This window comes from Bubalus bubalis, chromosome 9 (genome assembly GCF_019923935.1).
Source record: "Bubalus bubalis isolate 160015118507 breed Murrah chromosome 9, NDDB_SH_1, whole genome shotgun sequence".
Lineage (NCBI taxonomy): Eukaryota > Metazoa > Chordata > Mammalia > Artiodactyla > Bovidae > Bubalus > Bubalus bubalis.
The window spans coordinates 30,677,111-30,695,998 of NC_059165.1; the positions used below are offsets into that span (position 1 = coordinate 30,677,111).

The following is an 18,888-nucleotide window of genomic DNA, read 5'->3' on the forward strand; positions in this document are numbered from 1 at the left end:
ATAGGATAGCACTGCTAGGTCAGCTGACCTTTCCAGAAGGCTTCACTCCTGTCAGTTTTGACGAGAAGAATAAAATACCATGCAATTAGCATCCACATCTCTACAAAAGAAATAGAGATATGTGCTCCCAGAAGGAGTCAGAGCCACGAGCCTCTAGGGAGCACTTTCACCCCCATGACCTACACCTAAAAAACCAAGGTGGGGGTTGGGGCAGGGGTGGGGGAGACAAGAGCTGGGGATAAGCCACAGATCGGCAGGCTAGTACCTTTAAAAAAAATTAACAGTAATGCATGCATATTCCTTTAAAAAAAAAATTAAACTTGACAGAGCAAGCTAAATCTGGATGTGCCCCAAGGATACTTAAAGTTGAAATGTATAGAGGAGAGGAAGAGACAGAAACAGAGACATCCATATCTGTGCAAATAAAAGCAGACTTTATGAAAGAACAAATCTTTAGAAGCAGGATTGGAAGCTGGTTTCCTTAAAGTCAGACTGAATTTACATGCCAAGATATTTCATTAAATAAGCATATGATAAAAAGTGTTTCTGACCACAATATTCGGGATGGGGTCTGAAGGAGTAGTGGTGTGTGACACCATTTACACACATGCCAACTCAAGAGCTCACCTCCTCTCCCTTCTCCTTCACTGCCCCACGCCCTGCCTCCACACCAAGAGACAGGACTTGGGTAAGTAGTAAGTGGCTACTGGCCTGGGCATAGCTATGTCCTATCCTAGACCAAGACCTGTCTGATGAGGAATTAGGGAACTTTACAAAATGCTGGTGGTTTAGTTGCTCAGTCATGTTCAACTTTTGTGACCCTATGGATTGTAGCCCACCAGGCTCCTCTGTCCAGGGATTTCCCAGGCAAGAACACTGGAGTGGGTAACCAGTCCCTCCTCCAGGGGATCTTCCCAACCCAGGGATCAGACCTGGGTCTCCTGCATTGCAGGCGGATTCTCTACCAACTAAGTCATCTAAATGCTCGAAGTTTATAAATCCACTGAATTGGATTGGTTGCTAAAATTGTAGGGTTAACTCAAATAGTCTTTACTTGACATTTTTTTTTTTTACATCATGATACAAAATAAGGCAGAGAAAAGATATGATATAAAATAATTCTGCTCCTGTCAATTTTTGATCAAAATTGAAGACTTGGAGAATGCCCTCATAATTAAAAACAAATATCTTCACCCTCTGGCTGCAAGGGTCATTCCAAAGACAACACAGAAGACAAAAGTGATTCCTGATCCCCAGCTTCCAGCACTCTCCTGGGAACCAACACCCATGGTCATTCTTTCCATCTCTCACATCACTTGCAGTAGCAAAGATGGTAGTGGAATTACATGGATATCAATTAGACACAACGGAAAATAAACTAATCTTAGTGAAAAATGATTTTGGAGGAGGAGGTATTTTGAGAGCACTGCCCCTCTCCCCGACAACTTTGTACACTGTATCTGAAATATAGATTGATATTCATCATTGAACACATTACTCTCATCTATTAGGCAAGAGCCTGCCATGTCTATAAACTCAATTTCCTTTATCATGGTAGCTTTCTGGTTTATTTGGATAAATGTTGAGCTGTCTACTGTTATTTATCTAAGTAGCTCATGAGGGAACCAAAAGTTTAATGATGTAAGATGAGGTGGTGAAACAGCACCTCCAAGCAATTCTCCAGGATAGCTTTCATCTCATTACCTTGCTGGATGTATCGGTTCGAGAAATTGTGCAGAAGATTACATGTAATTTGGTATGCTGGGTGTAATTTTTTTTTTCCCCCACCACCCTTGTGTCTTCTAATTGTGCCGTGTTTTATCCAGCTTGATACATGGCATTTTGTAGTTTGCATTGCTAGGTAACATTTTTAATTATTCTACTCACAGCTGCTTATGCCTTGTTCTTATTTCTCATCTTAATTCCATCTCGTTCTTTTTAGTATTTATTCTTCCTTCTTTGGCTCTTCACTCGTCACTGGTATGGTCTTATGAAGTGTAAGCTTTGTTATTTGGAAGCCTGATAGTAAAGCTGAAACTCCAGTACTTTGCAAAGAGTTGACTCATTGGAAAAGACTCTGATGCTGGGAGGGATTGGGGGCAGGAGGAGAAGGGGACGACAGAGGATCAGATGGCTGCATGGCATCACTGACTTGATGGACGTGAGTCTCAGTGAACTCTGGGAGTTGGTGATGGACAGGGAGGCCTGGCGTGCTGCGATTCATGGGGTTGCAAAGAGTCGGACACGACTTAGCGACTTAACTGAACTGACTGAACCGATAATTGTTCAAGTAAATTCAGGAGGAGATAATGCCTACATTGGACAAAACCAAATTGGGTAAAGACAGACACAAATCTCCTCAATTTCTTGTTGTAAAATGGTTAGGCCACTTCACATTTCTAGCGGAAAAAATGAATGGCTGATCACAGATTCATGCCAATGCATTAAACAAAGTTTTTCAGGATGAAAGCTTTGGTTCTCTGTTGGAACTGGGAAAAATGAAAGTCAGATGCTTCTATCACTATTGTATGTGTCTGATTAACATCACGAATCAGTCATTTATGCAAAATATAAATTACCCAGGTACTAAGCTTTCTACTAAATGTACTGTTTTACAGGGTTGCTCATTAGACTTTAGGTCTAGGAAAACATTTCAAGTAAAAATGTCCTAGATTCTGAGGCTGGTCAGCAGATTCTAGCATACAATGTGACTGGACAATAGCTCACCTAAATAACATTTCTTCCCCAACAGAAACACATAAAATTAATGTAATATATTTAATACATTTTAAATTAATATAAAACTAATAATATATAAAATTAATATATAAAGTTACAATAACTTTTTTCATGGTAAAAATGTCTACCCACAATTCTCTTGAGATTCAGGAAGTCTACAAATCATCTTATGAAACACATGTACTCTAACTAATACCCCAGAAATCTGTGTTTGTACAACTGAGGTCACAAGGGAGCCTTACAGTCCATTTCCAAAATGCGTCTAATTCAAAGGCACACTGAACTTCCTTGAAAGATGTCCCCTTGTTTATCATGGCATGGAGAAGAGAAAGCATCTGACACAGTGCCACTTAACCTTTCCCTGTGGAATACGATGGAGCCTAATCTAACTTTCATTAACGTCATGCCTAAAATGCTTGTGGTGTTAACGTAAGTAAGCAGACTAATAGAACTGCATCATGACTGCAGAGTCCAAAGCAAGGCAATATGCCTTTTTCTTCCAAAGATCAGAGTCCCTAAGGGGAGTACGAAACATGTTCGCACAAATCTTCCCATAAATGACCTAACTCCACTGAAAACCCATCCCCAGGGAAGGGCCTTCCCTAGCCGCTGTGCAGACAGTCATGATGAAAGAAATGTAAAGACTGGAAGCAAAGCACATCCTCCCTTTCCACCCATAGGTCTGACTTTTAGGAGAAAAAAGAAAAAGCCTTTGAAAGACGATACATACTATATATCTTATAAATTCCTCTCTCTCTCCAAGAATGGAGAGCTTTTCTTTTGCAAAGCTCTTTTCTTATCAACATGCAGCTGAGGACTATTTTCTGAAACACTCTAATATTTATATATTTATTTAAGGCGAGAAGTCGGTAAGATAAAAAATGAAATTAGTGGAACGTGCAATGCATTATCCTCTTTTTTTATGGTAATATTAAATATGTTAATATAGTTGATGGACCATTTGCTCTCCTAATGCAGAGGATCTTATTATGAGACATCAATTTAATAAAAGATTTATTTGATGACAAAAGGGCTCAGGCAAAAATTCTGAGGGTCTGTTCTTTACAATCAAGGTAGAATTTTCTCTAAAGGCATTTTCCATGAAGGACAGAAGAAATCTGGGGATTTCCTCAAGGGAAATACAAATGTTTTAAAAGTTCACTTTGGGGGTCAAGTTTCTGTTGTACGAAGCTATACAGCTATGCTGGGTGTTGCAGGGCATGAAAGATTCTGTATGGCTTGTGTACACAGACCTAATTCACCATATAATAGTTCCTTTCACTACTTGGTGCCTTGTAGCAATTGTTTTCATTTCTTAGCACATCCTCATTTACAGGGACGCAGCCAGCAGACTTTCAGATTTATGCCATTATTTGCTTCTTCACCTTGAACTCCAACTGAATCCTGCTACACTTTTGTAATGTGAGTGCCAAATGCTGGCCGAGTGCCAGACACAAACACTTCCCAGTTTCGCTCAGCTGGCTCTCTTGATTTCAGGGAATCACGGGTTCCTGCTAGAGGGTTTCAGTCTGGTGCTTACACACACAGCTCACCTCACTGTTCCTTTGCCTAAATGCTTTCTAACTTGGGAACGCAATTTGGGAACAGAGGCAATTACAATTACATCAGGGAACCCGCAACTTCTTTTGACATGGGGAACAAGTAAAGCTAGAAATCAGCGATTCTGGGTGCCTTAGAAATGCCCTCCACAATTGGTTCAACTCAGCCCTAACCCTGATTAGCATTCATCAATTCAACAAATGTGTACAGATCGCTTATGAGGCACTCGGCACTGTTTTGAAGATACAACGACCCTGGGACTTGCTTTAGGCCTCTTACTGTACCTATCGAGGAGTGTGGCAGCGAATACAATAATCACAATAACTCCATTTAGTTGCACTTCTATTTGTGCACCAGGTACCACCACCATATTTCACCTGTTCTAAGATTTGATTAATTTTTTTTTTAACATTTTCACATTTCTGGAGTGAGGATGCTCCTTCAAAACTGGTGTTTTCTTACAACTGAGGCCGACCAGGCAGCACACTGGTCTGCTGGTCTGACTTTGGATCTCTTTAAACACATGGTCGCGTATCAATCCAGGTGGTCTGTGTCTACCATTTCACAAATTACAAATGCTAAGTAATCATGCCATATTTTAACTGATAACCTTCTCTTCCCTTGAGGATACAAACAGTAACATCACCTCACATACAACCACATATTGGATTTGAGGGGCTTCCCTGGTGGGCTCAGTGGTAACGAATCCACCTGTAATGCAGGAGATGCTAGAAATGTGGGTTTGATCCCTGGGTCAGGAAGATCATCTGGAGGAGGAAATGGCAACCCACTCCAGTATTCTTGCCTGGGAAATCTCATGGACAGAGGAGCCTGATGGGCAGCAGTCCAAGGGGTCGCAAAGAATTGGGCATGACTGAACAAAGATTCGTCTAGTTAAGGCTATGGTTTTTCCTGTGGTCATGTATGGATGTGAGAGTTGGACTGTGAAGAAGGCTGAGCACCGAAGAATTGATGCTTTTGAACTGTGGTGTTGGAGAAGACTCTTGAGAGTCCCTTGGACTGCAAGGAGATCCAACCAGTCCATTCTGAAGGAGATTAGCCCTGGGATTTCTTTGGAAGGAATGATGCTAAAGCTGAAACTCCAGTACTTTGGTCACCTCATGCGAAGAGTTGACTCATTGGAAAAGACTCTGATGCTGGGAGGGATTGCGGGTGGGAGGAGAAGGGGACGACAGAGGATGAGATGGCTGGATGGCATCACTGACTCGATGGATGTGAGTCTGAGTGAACTCCGGGAGTTGGTGATGGACAGGGAGGCCTGGCATGCTGCGATTCATGGGGTCACAAACAGTCGGACATGACTGAGCGACTAATCTGATCTGAGCATGTATTCATGCATACATGCACTGGATTTAAATGAAAGTTGTATGCACGTATCAATTCAATGAATACTCGAAGCATCTTTACAAGGCAGGAGCTATTCCTATTGTTTTGGGTGGGAAACTTGGGTGCAGTGAGATAAAACATCAAGTTCATAGTCATATGGTTTTTAAATATATACATTAGAAATCGAACCCTAGTCTCTGACATCAATGCCCACATATGTGCTTTCCATCACATCAAGCTGTTTCTTTTGTAATTACTAAGGCAGGGTGAGAACCTCGGCAACCATGTTATAGGTACAGAGTAGAATGAAATAATTCAAAGTGAACTTTGAACTTCCAGATGTTCAAGCTGGTGGTGCTGCTGCTGCTAACTCGCTTCAGTCGTGTCCGACTCTTCGAGACCCCATAGACAGCAGCCCACCAAGCTCCCGTCCCTGGGATTCTCCAGGCAAGAACACTGGAGTGGGTTGCCATTTCCTTCTCCAATGCATGAAAGTGAAAAGTGAAAGTGAAGTCGCTCAGTTGCACAGAATTTTAAATCATGAAACAAATAAATGAACAAATGAAAGACTCAGAAATGGGGATCTGTGGGATTGGTGCCCATCCTAAGTGATCCAGACAAATAAACAAAGTGTGTAGAGAGACAGAGATAATAATGCTTGACTACTGCTTCTGTACTGATGATGGCTAGGGAGACAACTGTCACAGAGAGAGTCAGAATGATCTCTGTTCGTTTCCAAGGCAAACCATTCAATATCACAGTAATCCAAGTCTATGCCCCAAACAGTAATGCTGAAGAAGCTGAAGTTGAATGGTTCTATGAAGACCTATAAGACCTTCTAGAAATAACACCCCCCAAAGATGCCCTTTTCATTATAGAGGACTGGAATGCAAAAGTAGGAAGAAATACCTGGAGTAACAGGCAAATTTGGCCATGGAGTACAGAATGAAGCAGGGCAAAAGCCAATAGAGTTTTGCCAAGAGAACACACTGGTCATAGCAAACCTCTTCCAACAACACAAGAGATGACTCTACACATGGATGTCACCAGATGGTCAACATCGAAATCAGATTGATTATATTCTTTGCAGCCAAAGATGGAGAAGCTCTACACAGTCAGCAAAAACAAGACTGGGAGCTGACTATGGCTCAGATCATTAACTCCTTATTGCCAAATTCAGACTAAAATTGAAGAAAGTAGGGAAAACCACTAGACCATTCAGATATGACCTAAATCAAATCCCTTAACGATTATACAGTGGAAATGAGAACTAGATTCAAGGGATTAGATCTGATAGATAGAGTGCCTGAAGAACTATGGATGGAGGTTTGTGATACTGTACAGGAGGCAGGGATCAAGACCATCCCCAAGAAAAAGATATGAAAAAAGGCAAAATGGTTGTCTGAGGAGGCCTTAAAAATAGCTGAGAAAAGAAGAGAAGCTAAACGCAAAGGAGAAAAGGAAAGATATACCCATTTGAATGCAGAGTTCCAAAGAATAGCAAGGTGAGATAAGAAAGCCTTCCTCAGTGATCAATGCAAAGAAATAGAGGAAAACAATAGAACGGGAAAGACTAGAGATCTCTTCAGGAAAATCAGAGATACCAAGGGAATTTTTCATGCAAAGATGGGCACAATAAAGGACAAAAATGGTATGGATCTAACAGAAGCAGAAGATATTAGAAGAGGTGGCAAGAATACACAGAAGAACTATAAAAAAAAAGATCTTCATGACCCAGATAACCATGATGGTGTGATCATTCACGAAGAGCCAGATATCCTGGAATGCGAAGTCAAGTGGGCCTTAGAAAGCATCACTACGAACAAAGCTAGTGGAGATGATGGAATTCCAGCTGAGCTATTTCAAATCCTGAAAGATGATGCTGTGAAAGTGCTGCACTCAATATGCCAGCAAATTTGGAAAACTCAGCAGTGGCCACAGAACTGGAAAAGGTCAGTTTTCATTCTAATTCCAAAGAAAGGCAATGCCAAGGACTGCTCAAACTACTGCACGATTGCAATCATTTCACATGCTAGTAAAGTAATGCTCAAAATTCTCCAAGCCAGGCTTCAATAGTACGTGACCTATGAACTTCCAGATGTTCAAGCTGGATTTAGAAAAGGCAGAGGAACTAGAGATCAAATTGCCAACATCCACTGGATCATCCAAAAAGCAAGAGAGTTCCAGAAAAACATCTACTTCTGCTTTATCGACTATGCCAAAGCCTTTGACTGTGTGGATCACAATAAACTATGGAAAATTCTTCAAGAGATGGGAATACCAGACCACCTGACCTACCTCTTGAGAATTCTGTATGCAGGTCAGGAAGCAACAGTTAGAACTGGACATGGAACAACAGACTGGTTCCAAATAGGAAAAGGAGTACGTCAAGGCTGTATATTGTCACTCTGCTTATTTAACTTATATGTAGAGTACATCATGAGATGTACTGGCCTGGATGACGCTGGCCTGGATGAAGCACAAGCTGGAATCAAGATTGCTGGGAGAAATATCAATAACCTCAGATACACAGATGATACCACCCTTATGGCAGAAAGTGAAGAGGAATACAGAGCCTCTTGATGAAAGTGAAAAGAGGAGAGTAAAAAAGTTGGCTTAAAACTCAACATTCAGAAAACTAAGATCATGGCATCCGGTCCCATCACTTCATGGCAAATAGATGGGAAAACAGTGACAGAATTTATCTTTTTGGGCTCCAAAATCACTGCAGATGGTGACTGCAGCCATGAAATTAAAAGACTTGCTCCTTGGAAGAAAAGCTATGACCAACCTAGACAGCATATTAAAAAGCAGAGACATTACTTTGCCAACAAAGGTCCGTCTAGTCAAAGCTATGGTTTTTCCAGTGGTCATGTATGGATGTGAAAGTTGAACTATAAAGAAAGCCGAGCATCGAAGAATTGATGCTTTTGAACTGTGGTGTTGGAGAAGACTCTTGAGAGTCCCTTGGACTGCAAGGAGATCCAACCAGTCCATCCTAAAGGAAATCAGTCCTGAATATTTATTGGAAGGACTGATGCTGAAGCTGAAACTCCAATCCTTTGGCCACCTGAGCGAAGAACTGACTCATTGGAAAAGACTCTGAGGCTGGGAAAGATTAAAGGTGAGAGGAGAAGGGGATGACAGAGGATGAGATAATTGGATGGCATCACCGACTGGATGGATACGAGTTTGAGTAGACTCCAGGAGTTGGTGATGAACAGGGAGGCCTGGCGTGCTGCAGTCCTGGGTCGCAAAGAGTTGGACACGACTGAGTGACTGAACAGAACTGCTTCTGGACTGATGATGGCTAGAGAGACAACTGTCACACAGAGAGTCCAGGACAGAGCTCAATGGTGACTCAAGGAACAGACAAGTGGTGGACTCCTTCCTTGTCCACCTAACACTCCACCTCTTGTGGAGGCACAGAGCCCTGGATGGCAGACGATAACAGCACCCTGTTTCCTTACTGTGCTCCTTAAGAACATGGACCCAAGCGGTCCACGGGGCTGTGTCACCTACTTCCTTGTTTTGCGTTTAGATGCTGTATTGAGTTAGGACCCCAAATTTCTTCCTCATTCTCACCAATCAAGTTTACGCATGACGGTGGAAAGCCCTGTATTGCCTGATTATCTTGATTTTTGCATTTATTATTTTTTTTTCTATTGAAGTGTAGTATATTTACAATGTTGTGTTTGCTTCAGGTGCAAAGTAATTCAATTTATATATGTGTATACTATATATATGTGCGTGTGTGTGCGTGCATGTGCATGTACTCAGTCACTTCAGTCACGTCTAACTCTTTGTGACCCCATGGATAAGTAGCCCACTGTGGCTCCTTATCCATGGATAAGTGGCTCCTCTGTCCATGGGATTTTCCAGGCAAGAATACTGGAATTGGTTGCCATGCCCTCCTTCAGGGGATCTTCCTGATACAGGAACTGAACCCGGATCTCCTGCCTCTCCTTGTAGTGCAGGAGGATTCTTATCTGCTGAGCCATCAGGGAAGCCCCTACATATACATATACACGGAAACATATACTATTTTTCAGATTCTTCTCCATTTAGGTTACTACAAGATATTGACTATAGTTCCTTGCACTCTTCAGTAGGTCTTTGTCATTCACCTATTTTATCATAGTGTGTATCTATTAATCCCCAACTCCTAGTTTATCCCTGCCCTCCACCCCCAACTACCTTGATTTCTGACAGGCACCTTGGAGAGGAGAGCAAAAACACCTCCTTCCCCTAAGCAGAGGAACTCATCTTTTCTGAATGTCAAACATGAGATACAAATGTTGCCACATGGCGGCTAGGTGATGGGGACCTAGCTAATGACTTAATTTACTTTCCAGTAAGTCGACAGATCCTCTTGAAATCAGGCATACAATTAGGAAATGGCAGCCCCACTGCCAGAGACACACCAGTGTGGAAGCACTGACAGGACTTTATTATCCAGTTAAGAGCACATTAGCATATCTATTAGATAAAAAGTCTGCTACTAACATCGAATGCGTAACATAACTGGGTCCCCTGACTTATTTGTGGGCGTTTCTCTTTATCTCTGTGTGGTTGACTGTGAGGTTTGACGATCTAGGGCCAGGGAGTTGGGCGGAAATGTTATTTGCTGGATTGTTCAAACATCATCATTAGCATTTTGCCCTTCAGATAATGGGAGATAAATACATAATTTGGAATTCATATAGGAGGGGAAGGTGTAGTATTTCTCTGGATAGTCAGAGAGTGGTGAGCTTGAAAGGGAGGGCTGACGCTTCTCCTAGGCTGCGTCCTCAGGAAGACTGCCAGGTTAAACTAACTGTTCTCATCATCTTCTGTCATTTTCTTTATGTTTTCCCCCAAACCCGCTCTATCCTGCGAGATGGGAATACACAAAATAGCAGCCGAGAACGCAGGATTCATCAGCGTGAGTCTCAACACATCAATTTCCAAGTGTAGCAACTTTAAACACATTGTAGGCTTTTAGTTTCCATAGAAAATAATCTCTCATTGTTTTCAAAAGAAACTGAAAGCACCCCAAATTACCAGACTCTTAACATCCTGACATGTTGATGGCCCGCGTTCTTCCCAGATCAAAGTGAGAGTGGCAGAAGACAGAGCAGCGAACAGCTTACTTAAAACACAGTATTTCATATTTGGCAGGAGTTACTGTAGCGAACAGAGACAAGGTGACTTTCTAATACATATATATGCATTTTAGTTTGGCAGGGATCTGAAGAGCTGAAAACTAATTTAGGATGACATAAATGCTCTTATCTCTCTCTCTACTCCCCTTCCTCTCCCAGCCACGGGAAGAGTTTTTGACAGAAGACTCTTGTTTTTAACTCAGGGGCGATGGTCTGAGTCCTGTGTCATGCTGAACCGTTGCGTTTGACTCTCAGAATTTCGAGGATTATCTGGATTTAAACAGCAAAGTCATAACATTAGGAGCACCTTTCTTCCTTGATGGGGGGTAGCCCTGCAAGAATATTGTTGCCTTTTAAGGAAATGAGATCTCGCCAGTGTTAACCCGGGACAAGAAAGCAATGATGTCATTCAGCGACCCAGCATTGTTACGACCTGTTGGAAAATCTCACCAAAGAAGGCGTCAGGCACTGAGTCATCTTCAAAAACAGACAATAGTTTTGCAGAAAAATCTAAAGATTGAGGGCAAGTGAGTACGTGGCAAAGTTCCTAGGCAATTATACTCCATCCATGAGTTGGGGCAGTGTTTCAAACAGTCTCCTGGGAAGGAAATTTTTATCTTATAGAAAGTTTTTATCTTAAGGATAAAAGTGAACTACTTTTTCCACTTTTAGTTTGGGTCAGAAAATAAGATGGAAGCATTCATTATGAAGTGGAATTATAGGCACTCACCATTTACAGTGGACTCTTGCCAGTTTGAGAGCACTGTAGTGTTTCTTGTTTGCCTGTTTTTTTGTTTTTGTAAAGGTGGAGATACTCTGAAAAGATATTTTTAGGAAAAGAATAGTAATGCAATCAGACAGGGGTTGGCAGACTGTGGCAACAATACATGGACCCAGGGGGCAGTTTTGCATTTTAAATGGTTGAAAAAAATCAAAAGAATAGTGTTCCATGACACATGAAAAGTACATAAAATTAAAATGTCAGTGTCTACAATTAAAGATGCCCAGAAAAAAGCTATGGCCATTTGTTGACACACTATCTATGGCTGTTTTTGAATTACAACGGCAAAGTTGTGGAGTTGTAACAACAGACTGCATGACCTGCAAAATGAAAAATATTTACTATCTAGCTTTTGACCAAAAAAGTCTGGTGGTCTCTGTGACAGAAGGTATTTGGGAAAGCAGAAATATGAGGCCAGGTTAGGAGGCCAAGCAGGAGATGTGGCTTTTTTCCATTTTTTCAGAAGATGATTCGGGGAGGATGGGAACCAATTATTTTCCCTTGCTAATAAGGACAGAATTAGGTAAGGTGAATTGATGCTACGAAAAGGATGACTGAGGCTTCATGCAGTATTTGGGAAATGTGGCTAACCGTGATGTTTAGGAGAGAGCAGTCAAGGGAAAGATGTTAGACAAGGCATCAGGAGAACGAGTGTGTACTCCTGGGCCTGCAGCTAACTAGCCATGTGACTTGAGACCCTCTGGGCTTCAGCCGCAACAATTGTCAAAGGATTGCAATATGCCGATTTCATTTTCTGCCAGAGTGTATATTAGGGGGCTGGGGTATGGTTCAAATTTAATAATTATATGGTGATGGTTTAGTCACTAAGTCATGTCTGACTCTTGTGACCCTATGGACTGTAGCCTGCCAGGCTCCTCTGTCCATGGGATTCTCCAGGCAAGAATATTGAAGTGGGTTGCCATTTCCTTCTCCAGTGGACCCTACTGACCCAGGGATTGAACCCAGGTCTCCCGCATTGCAGGCAGACTCGTTACTGACTGAGCCACCAGGGAAGCCCAATAATTATATACAAGTGCTTTAAATAGAAAAACAATTCTAATCAAACAGAAGGCACTAACCAGTTATTGTATGCACCCTATAAGGAGAGAAACTCAGTAGACTTGGCATAAAACAGGAGAGAAACAGTATGCTGGTTACATGCTTTAGGAACTCAGGGATCCAGAGGGATTTCTGGTGTTGCCGGCAATGAAAGTATTTGAGCAAGGATGACAGATGACTTCCTGAGCAGGAAGCTCTCGTGCGTTTCCCAGCCAAATTCTCCAAAACCAGTCTTCCCGAGGAACCATTTGGGCGAAGGGCTGAGTGATGCATAAGATGGTCCCCTAGTGGTTCATGTAGCTTTTCAGAATAATTTATTTGAGAATGTTTTGTACCCTGGTAGACTTTGGCACTGGAAGAATCTGGTGGAAGAGTATCACAGAAAAGACCCAGCTGTGTGAGCAGGAACCAGGGGACCTCACCACAGTTGATAGAGACTCACGTCTTCCACTTTGCCGGAGGGCTGGTGTTACTCTGATCTACACTTGCCCACAGGCTGAGGCTATGGAAGAACTGTCATGGGGCTGAATGTTTCCAAATTGCTCATTTCTGGAAAGACTTCATGCAAGTTTCAACGCGCAAGGAAGATAATTTGGCCTATTTGTCAGAGTTCCTGGCAGGCCTGAATCAGTGCCTGTCCACAACTGTCCTGGGGCGGATGTGTCAATTTCAGGACCTGTCATGTTCCAGCGGAACACAGAGTCATGTATGAGCCAGAGCAGGCTCAGGTCTTAAAATCGTTGCCCTCCTTAACAGAAGGGCTTTGCTTTTTAAGTTGTCCTTCTGTCCTGTCTGATGGCTTGTTTTCTAGGTAGGCACAATCATGTGTTGCTCCTGACAGCACTCTGCTCTGTGTTTTCAATGCACTGTTTATGCCCCTGCGGTTCTGTAATTAATAATATACTGCTTTTCATCTTCAAAGTGATTTATACACATTAATTAATCCTCATCATACTTTAGAGTTTCTGAATGTCAATAACCATCACTCCCAGGTTTTACTTAGGAAACCACGACCCAGAAGGAAAACAACTTAGTCAAGGCCACAGGGAAAGGGGTCACTGGGGTCAAGGTCAGAAATCCCTCTGGATCCCTGAGTTCGTAAATCAGGCACCCTCCAGATGCAGACGCCTCACCATGCTTGCGGATCTGCCCTCACCTTTGAAGAGTGGCCGAGAGTAGCCTTGGCACTACCAAGACTGCTGGGTGAATCAGCCCCTTCCATCACTCATTTTGAGTCATAAACTATTCTTCAATACTCCAGGGTCGAAGCATAATCTTACCTAAAGCATACATAATACAAAATGATGGATTATAAACTAATAAACCATCCTAAGATGCTTGGGTCCAGCTTCCAGTAGCCTCCAGACCGAGGATAAATATGTTTCCTAATCCATCACTTACAAGTTACACACCCGATTAAAACATTAAACTCTCGCTACACTGTTTCCCATTTATATGATCGCCCTACAGAAAGCATTATATTTTAACTATCAAGCTCAATAAATCAGCCAGCAGCCATCTATTTCTCTCCTGTGAGTAGAGAAGGAGGTACACCAGGGACCTTATTGGCAGAAGCAGACAGTTTCTATATCTGAGCTCCCCATGGTGCCCACCAGCCCAGCAGAACATTGAAGCCCAAGAAGTGAGCTCATGGACCCTTTCTGAAATTTCTGACACATAGACAAATCAGGCAAGGACCCTGAAGGCATTTTGAATTTGCTTCCACCAAGCCCCACCCCTGAACAGCTACCAGCAGAAACCCACAAAACTACCTTTAAGGACAGAGAAGATTCCACCCAAGTGACTGCAGGGACAACAGATGCCCTTCCCACTCCTCCAGTCCATCCCTGACTCCATCCTTCATCAAGAGGTAAGTGAGAAGCAGACATGACTTTAAATTAGGGGTGCCCAGGTGTCTGACCTCAGCCCAAATGTAGAGCTGGGGTTTGAAGTACAAAGGATTTTGCAAAGCCCCAAATAAACAGGGTGCCTTTCCCCAGAGTGTCAATGTGCTTACTTCTAGAGGACACTGACTCCTGAGAGATGCAAATAACAAGGGCTACAAAACTTAATTTTCCATATTAAGATAAGCACAGTGACAATATTTTGTGAGAGAGAGTGAAACCCTTCCATCAGTTTTCGGTCTGTTGTGCTTTGCTCTGTGCAAGGCCCCAGATCTCTGGGGGTGCACAGGTGCTCTCCTCTGCCTCCAGGCAAGCTCGGGCACAATGGTCTGGGAAGCTCTGGACCAGCTTATCCTCTGGCAGGTACCTTGCTGGCTGCCTGAGGATGAAGAAAGTGTGTGTGTGAGAGAGAGGAGGGTTTATATTGGGAGAAAGGGCAAAACGAGAACGATCAGGGTTGTTTTTTATTTTCCCTCTTGTAAATGCGAAGGAGTTCAGCAAACGTGCTGAGAACTCATTTAGAACCAGTCTCTTTTTTGCTGGTGTTTTATAGGTTTGCTTTGCAACACAGCACAGCCAAACTGGGGAGGCCTGACAGAGGAGCCCTGAAACCATGCCAGAACCATCCAGTGTTTCAAATAAATTTAAACAAATGTCACCGTGGCCTCTGCCTGGGCCAGGAGATCTGCCGCTGGCAAGCTCAGTTGACAAAGCAGCAGTGCGAGGGGCTCTTAGTTGGGGCCAGGAGCTACGAGCAGGCTTTGTGCCCAGCTCAGGATGCTCTAATGCAGGGGGCACCCTGTCCCTGAACCCCTGGCATCTGCTGCTTCCCACAGTTAGAAGGCCATACCCCACGGATGCACACCAACATCCCCAGTGGGTGAAGAAACACACTCCAGCAACTTCATCAATCTGCTATCCTAGCTCATACCCTGACCTCAACCCAGAATCACAGCTGGTGTGGGAGGTGAATCTGATTCAGATTCAGCAGCACGTGAGATGCGAGTTGAAGCAACAGAGGTGAAGGAGAAGAGGTGGACAAGATCCACTGGGTCTGGGAGACTTGATTCCCTATGAAGACCTGGCTGGATGCTTCAGTCCCTCAATCCTCTTTCTGTTCCCCAGCTCTAAAGATCATCTAGCCACTCTGACTTTCCTTGCAATCACAATGTTCCAGGCCTGCTGATGGCTACTCTTCTATCCAGTTTTTGGCTGGCTGAAGTTTAACCAACGTTGCATGAATTGCTGAGCCCAGACCTGGGTTAAAAATCCAAGATGGAGGAGACCAGAAGGCTACTTGAGGAATGAGGGAGGGGTTGACAGCAATGACAATTTTCAGCTTATCTCCAAAAAAGTATACAGTGAGGATATTTAATTTCACTTCTGATAAATGTCATTTAGCATCATGAAGGAGAAACTCATCAAAGTGAAATGGATTTCAGGAGGGGAAAAAGCACTCCCATCCATCACTCATTTTTACATCCTGCAGGAGCCAAGCCGACGGAACAGACCACAGAGGCCCCCTCCGTTCACAAGTGGGTGACCGTGCCCCCGCCTGGTCACAGCTGTCCGGACTCACCTATGAAATACGCCAGCAGGATGGCGAGGAGGAGGGCGGCCGCGATGGCCGACAGGGCGGCGCATTTCCAGCTGCAGTACTTGGAGGGCTTCTTCAGCTTGAAGGCCTTCCTGGAGAACGTATTGCGGGGCAGCAGGCGGGGTGGTGGTGTGTAAACCGTTCCTGAGGTCAAAGGGTATCCCGGGGAGGAGCTGCTAAACAGGGGTGTGCTTCCCGAGGACGTCTTAAAGAGGAAGTGCCTGCCAGGGAAGAGGAAAGAGTCAGGACCCACATCCTAGCTGTTGAGGACCAGTCAGCTGCTCCCCCCCACTCCCTCAACTCTGCTTTACATAGCACGAATATAGTCCTAATTGGGGCTTCCTAAGTGGCACCCTATCAGGAATCTATCCATAGTGCAGGATACCTGGCTTTGATCCCTGGGGTCGGGAAGATCCTCTGGAGGAGGGCATGGCAACCCACTCCAGTATTCTTGCCCAGAGAATCTCCATGGACAGAGGAGCCTGGCGGGCTGCAGTGCATGGGGTCACAAAGACTTGGACACGACTGAGTGACTGAGCACAACACACAGTCCTAATTTTCTACCCTACCCTGTCATGGGCAGAGGGAAGAACATGCCATTTGATGGTCATGACTTTTAAAAAAAATATTCTGCAATCTTTTCATGAGTATTACATAAAGGCAACCACAATTAAAACAGCAATTAGTATCACAAACCATATCCTCTGATAAAGGAAAGGCTCTCTGTACCTATGTGCTCATGTCCAGAATGGTAAAAGACCTACTACTGATCGATCAACAGTGATTCAAGGGTGACAAATAGGTTTTTTTCCCATTCAAAGGCTAAAACATGTAGTTCTGAGTATAAGATACAAAGAATTTTTAAAAAAAAATTTTAATTAGAGGATAATAAGTTTACAATATTGTGATGGTTTCTGCCACACATCAACATGAACAGAAATGTTTTGAAAAATCAAAATTTATAACCAGGTGGAAAACAGAATTGTTACTACACAGACTAACATCAAGGATAAAGTTATTCACACATTCTACAGATTTCCTTCCAGCAATCCAAAGCTCAAGAGAGGTTATCAGCTTCAGATCAGGAAACTCTGAGAAGGCAGAAAGAAATGATTATCAAATGACTACAATTATAGTTACTAATAATTTTAAAAACTGAAGCCCTTGGTTTGAGAAAGAGTAACTAATTGCCTTCAAAATGAAGTGCTAACACTAGAAAAAGGGCCATAAAATTTGAGGAAATAAAGTTTGAAACTTAATAGATAAATGCTGAGAAGATATTCATGATGAGTGGAAAGCAAGACCTTTTCCCATATCACAAATATAAAATTGGAAATACAATCTTAAAATCTTGTGGTTGCCAGGGGCGTGGGGGAAGGATGGAGTTGGAGTTCAGGCTTAGCAGGTACAGACTATTATATACAGGATGGATAAACAACAAGGTTCTACTGTGCAGCACAGGGAACCATATTCAGTATCCTGTGATAAACCAGGATGGAGAATATGAAAAATGAGGTATATATATATAACTGATACCCTTTGCTGTATAGCAGCAGCTAACACAACATTGTTAATCAATTGTATGTCAATTAAAAAAATAAAAGGACTTGAACTATATTGTCACAACTATTTACAACCTAAATATCACAATATTTCCATTTAAGATTTGAGAAATCGGGCTTAGCAAAGTCAAGCAACTGTTCAAGGATTTAAACTGTGAGCTCTGTCTTATACTACAGTCTGTGCTCTGAAGTTTTACCCTAAACTGTCTCTCTTGAGTCTTCCTTATGGGCTGTTTTCCTCCCTTCATTTTACTTTGTCTTCTGAGACGGCCTCTTTAGATCATGTGATCCTGGTTAGTTCTTTTTTTTTTTTTTTTCATTAAAAAAAAATGGATGTATAGTTGATATACAATGCTGCATTAGTTTCAAGTATACAGCAAAGTGACTATACACAAACACACACATATACTTAAACATACATTCTTTTTCAGATTCTTTTCCATTTTAGGTTATTATAAGATATTGAATATAGTTCCCTGGGCAATACAGTAGGTCCCTGTTGCTTATCTGTCTTATATACAGTAGTGTGTACCTGTTAATCCCAAACTCCTTACTTACCCACCCCCACACCTCAACCCCTCTTTGACGATTTCCCCTTTGGTAACCATAAGCTTTTTTTTTTTCTAGATCATGGTTCTTTCATTGGAAATGTTTTTGCCTGCTAAGTGAATAAGGTGCCCTTAGTCTAGAATTATGGCCTGACAACAGGGTAATGTACTGTTGATCCCTAACAGAACCCTTCCTCAGGGGTCAGAAGCCTGTCGCTCTAAAGAGACTTCAGGGACCATCAATTCTCCCACTACAGATTTTCTCCCTCTTTTGTGTGCCGTTTATGAGATTTCAAAGGTGCCAGGCTGTATCTTTCTTGTTCAAAACGACGACTTATCTTCTGGAAAACATCTAGTGGATATCAAAACACGGGTTTAGTAGCCTAGAGTCTGAGCAGCTGGAGGTTGGGGACTGTGGCTTATTTTGTTCATTTTTATGTTATTTGTTCATCTTTATGTTCCCAGGACCCAATTCAAGTTCAGCAGGTAGGGGTGACTTGAATAATGGAGTTTCCTCATTGTTTTGTGAATTTACTCAGCTTCAATTCTTTTTTTTTTTTAATTTTAAAATGTTACACAGGTATTTCTGCCTCTTCAAGTTTTCAGTAGGTGCAGCTGTATTTATGGAATACATACTAGGTGTCAGT

The 18,888-nt window shown here is 42.6% G+C and overlaps 1 protein-coding gene across 3 annotated transcripts in view; it reads right to left on the minus strand.

Moving 5' to 3' along the window:
• The window catches only part of TENM2 (teneurin transmembrane protein 2), a 1,791,425-nt gene that overhangs the window by 289,195 nt on the left and 1,483,342 nt on the right, over positions 1-18,888 (minus strand). For all 3 annotated transcript variants that reach the window (XM_044947351.2, XM_044947353.2, XM_044947352.2), the window contains one exon: positions 16,114-16,352. In XM_044947351.2, the coding sequence (XP_044803286.1) occupies positions 16,114-16,352 (239 nt within the window). The remainder of the gene's footprint in view (positions 1-16,113; positions 16,353-18,888) is intronic.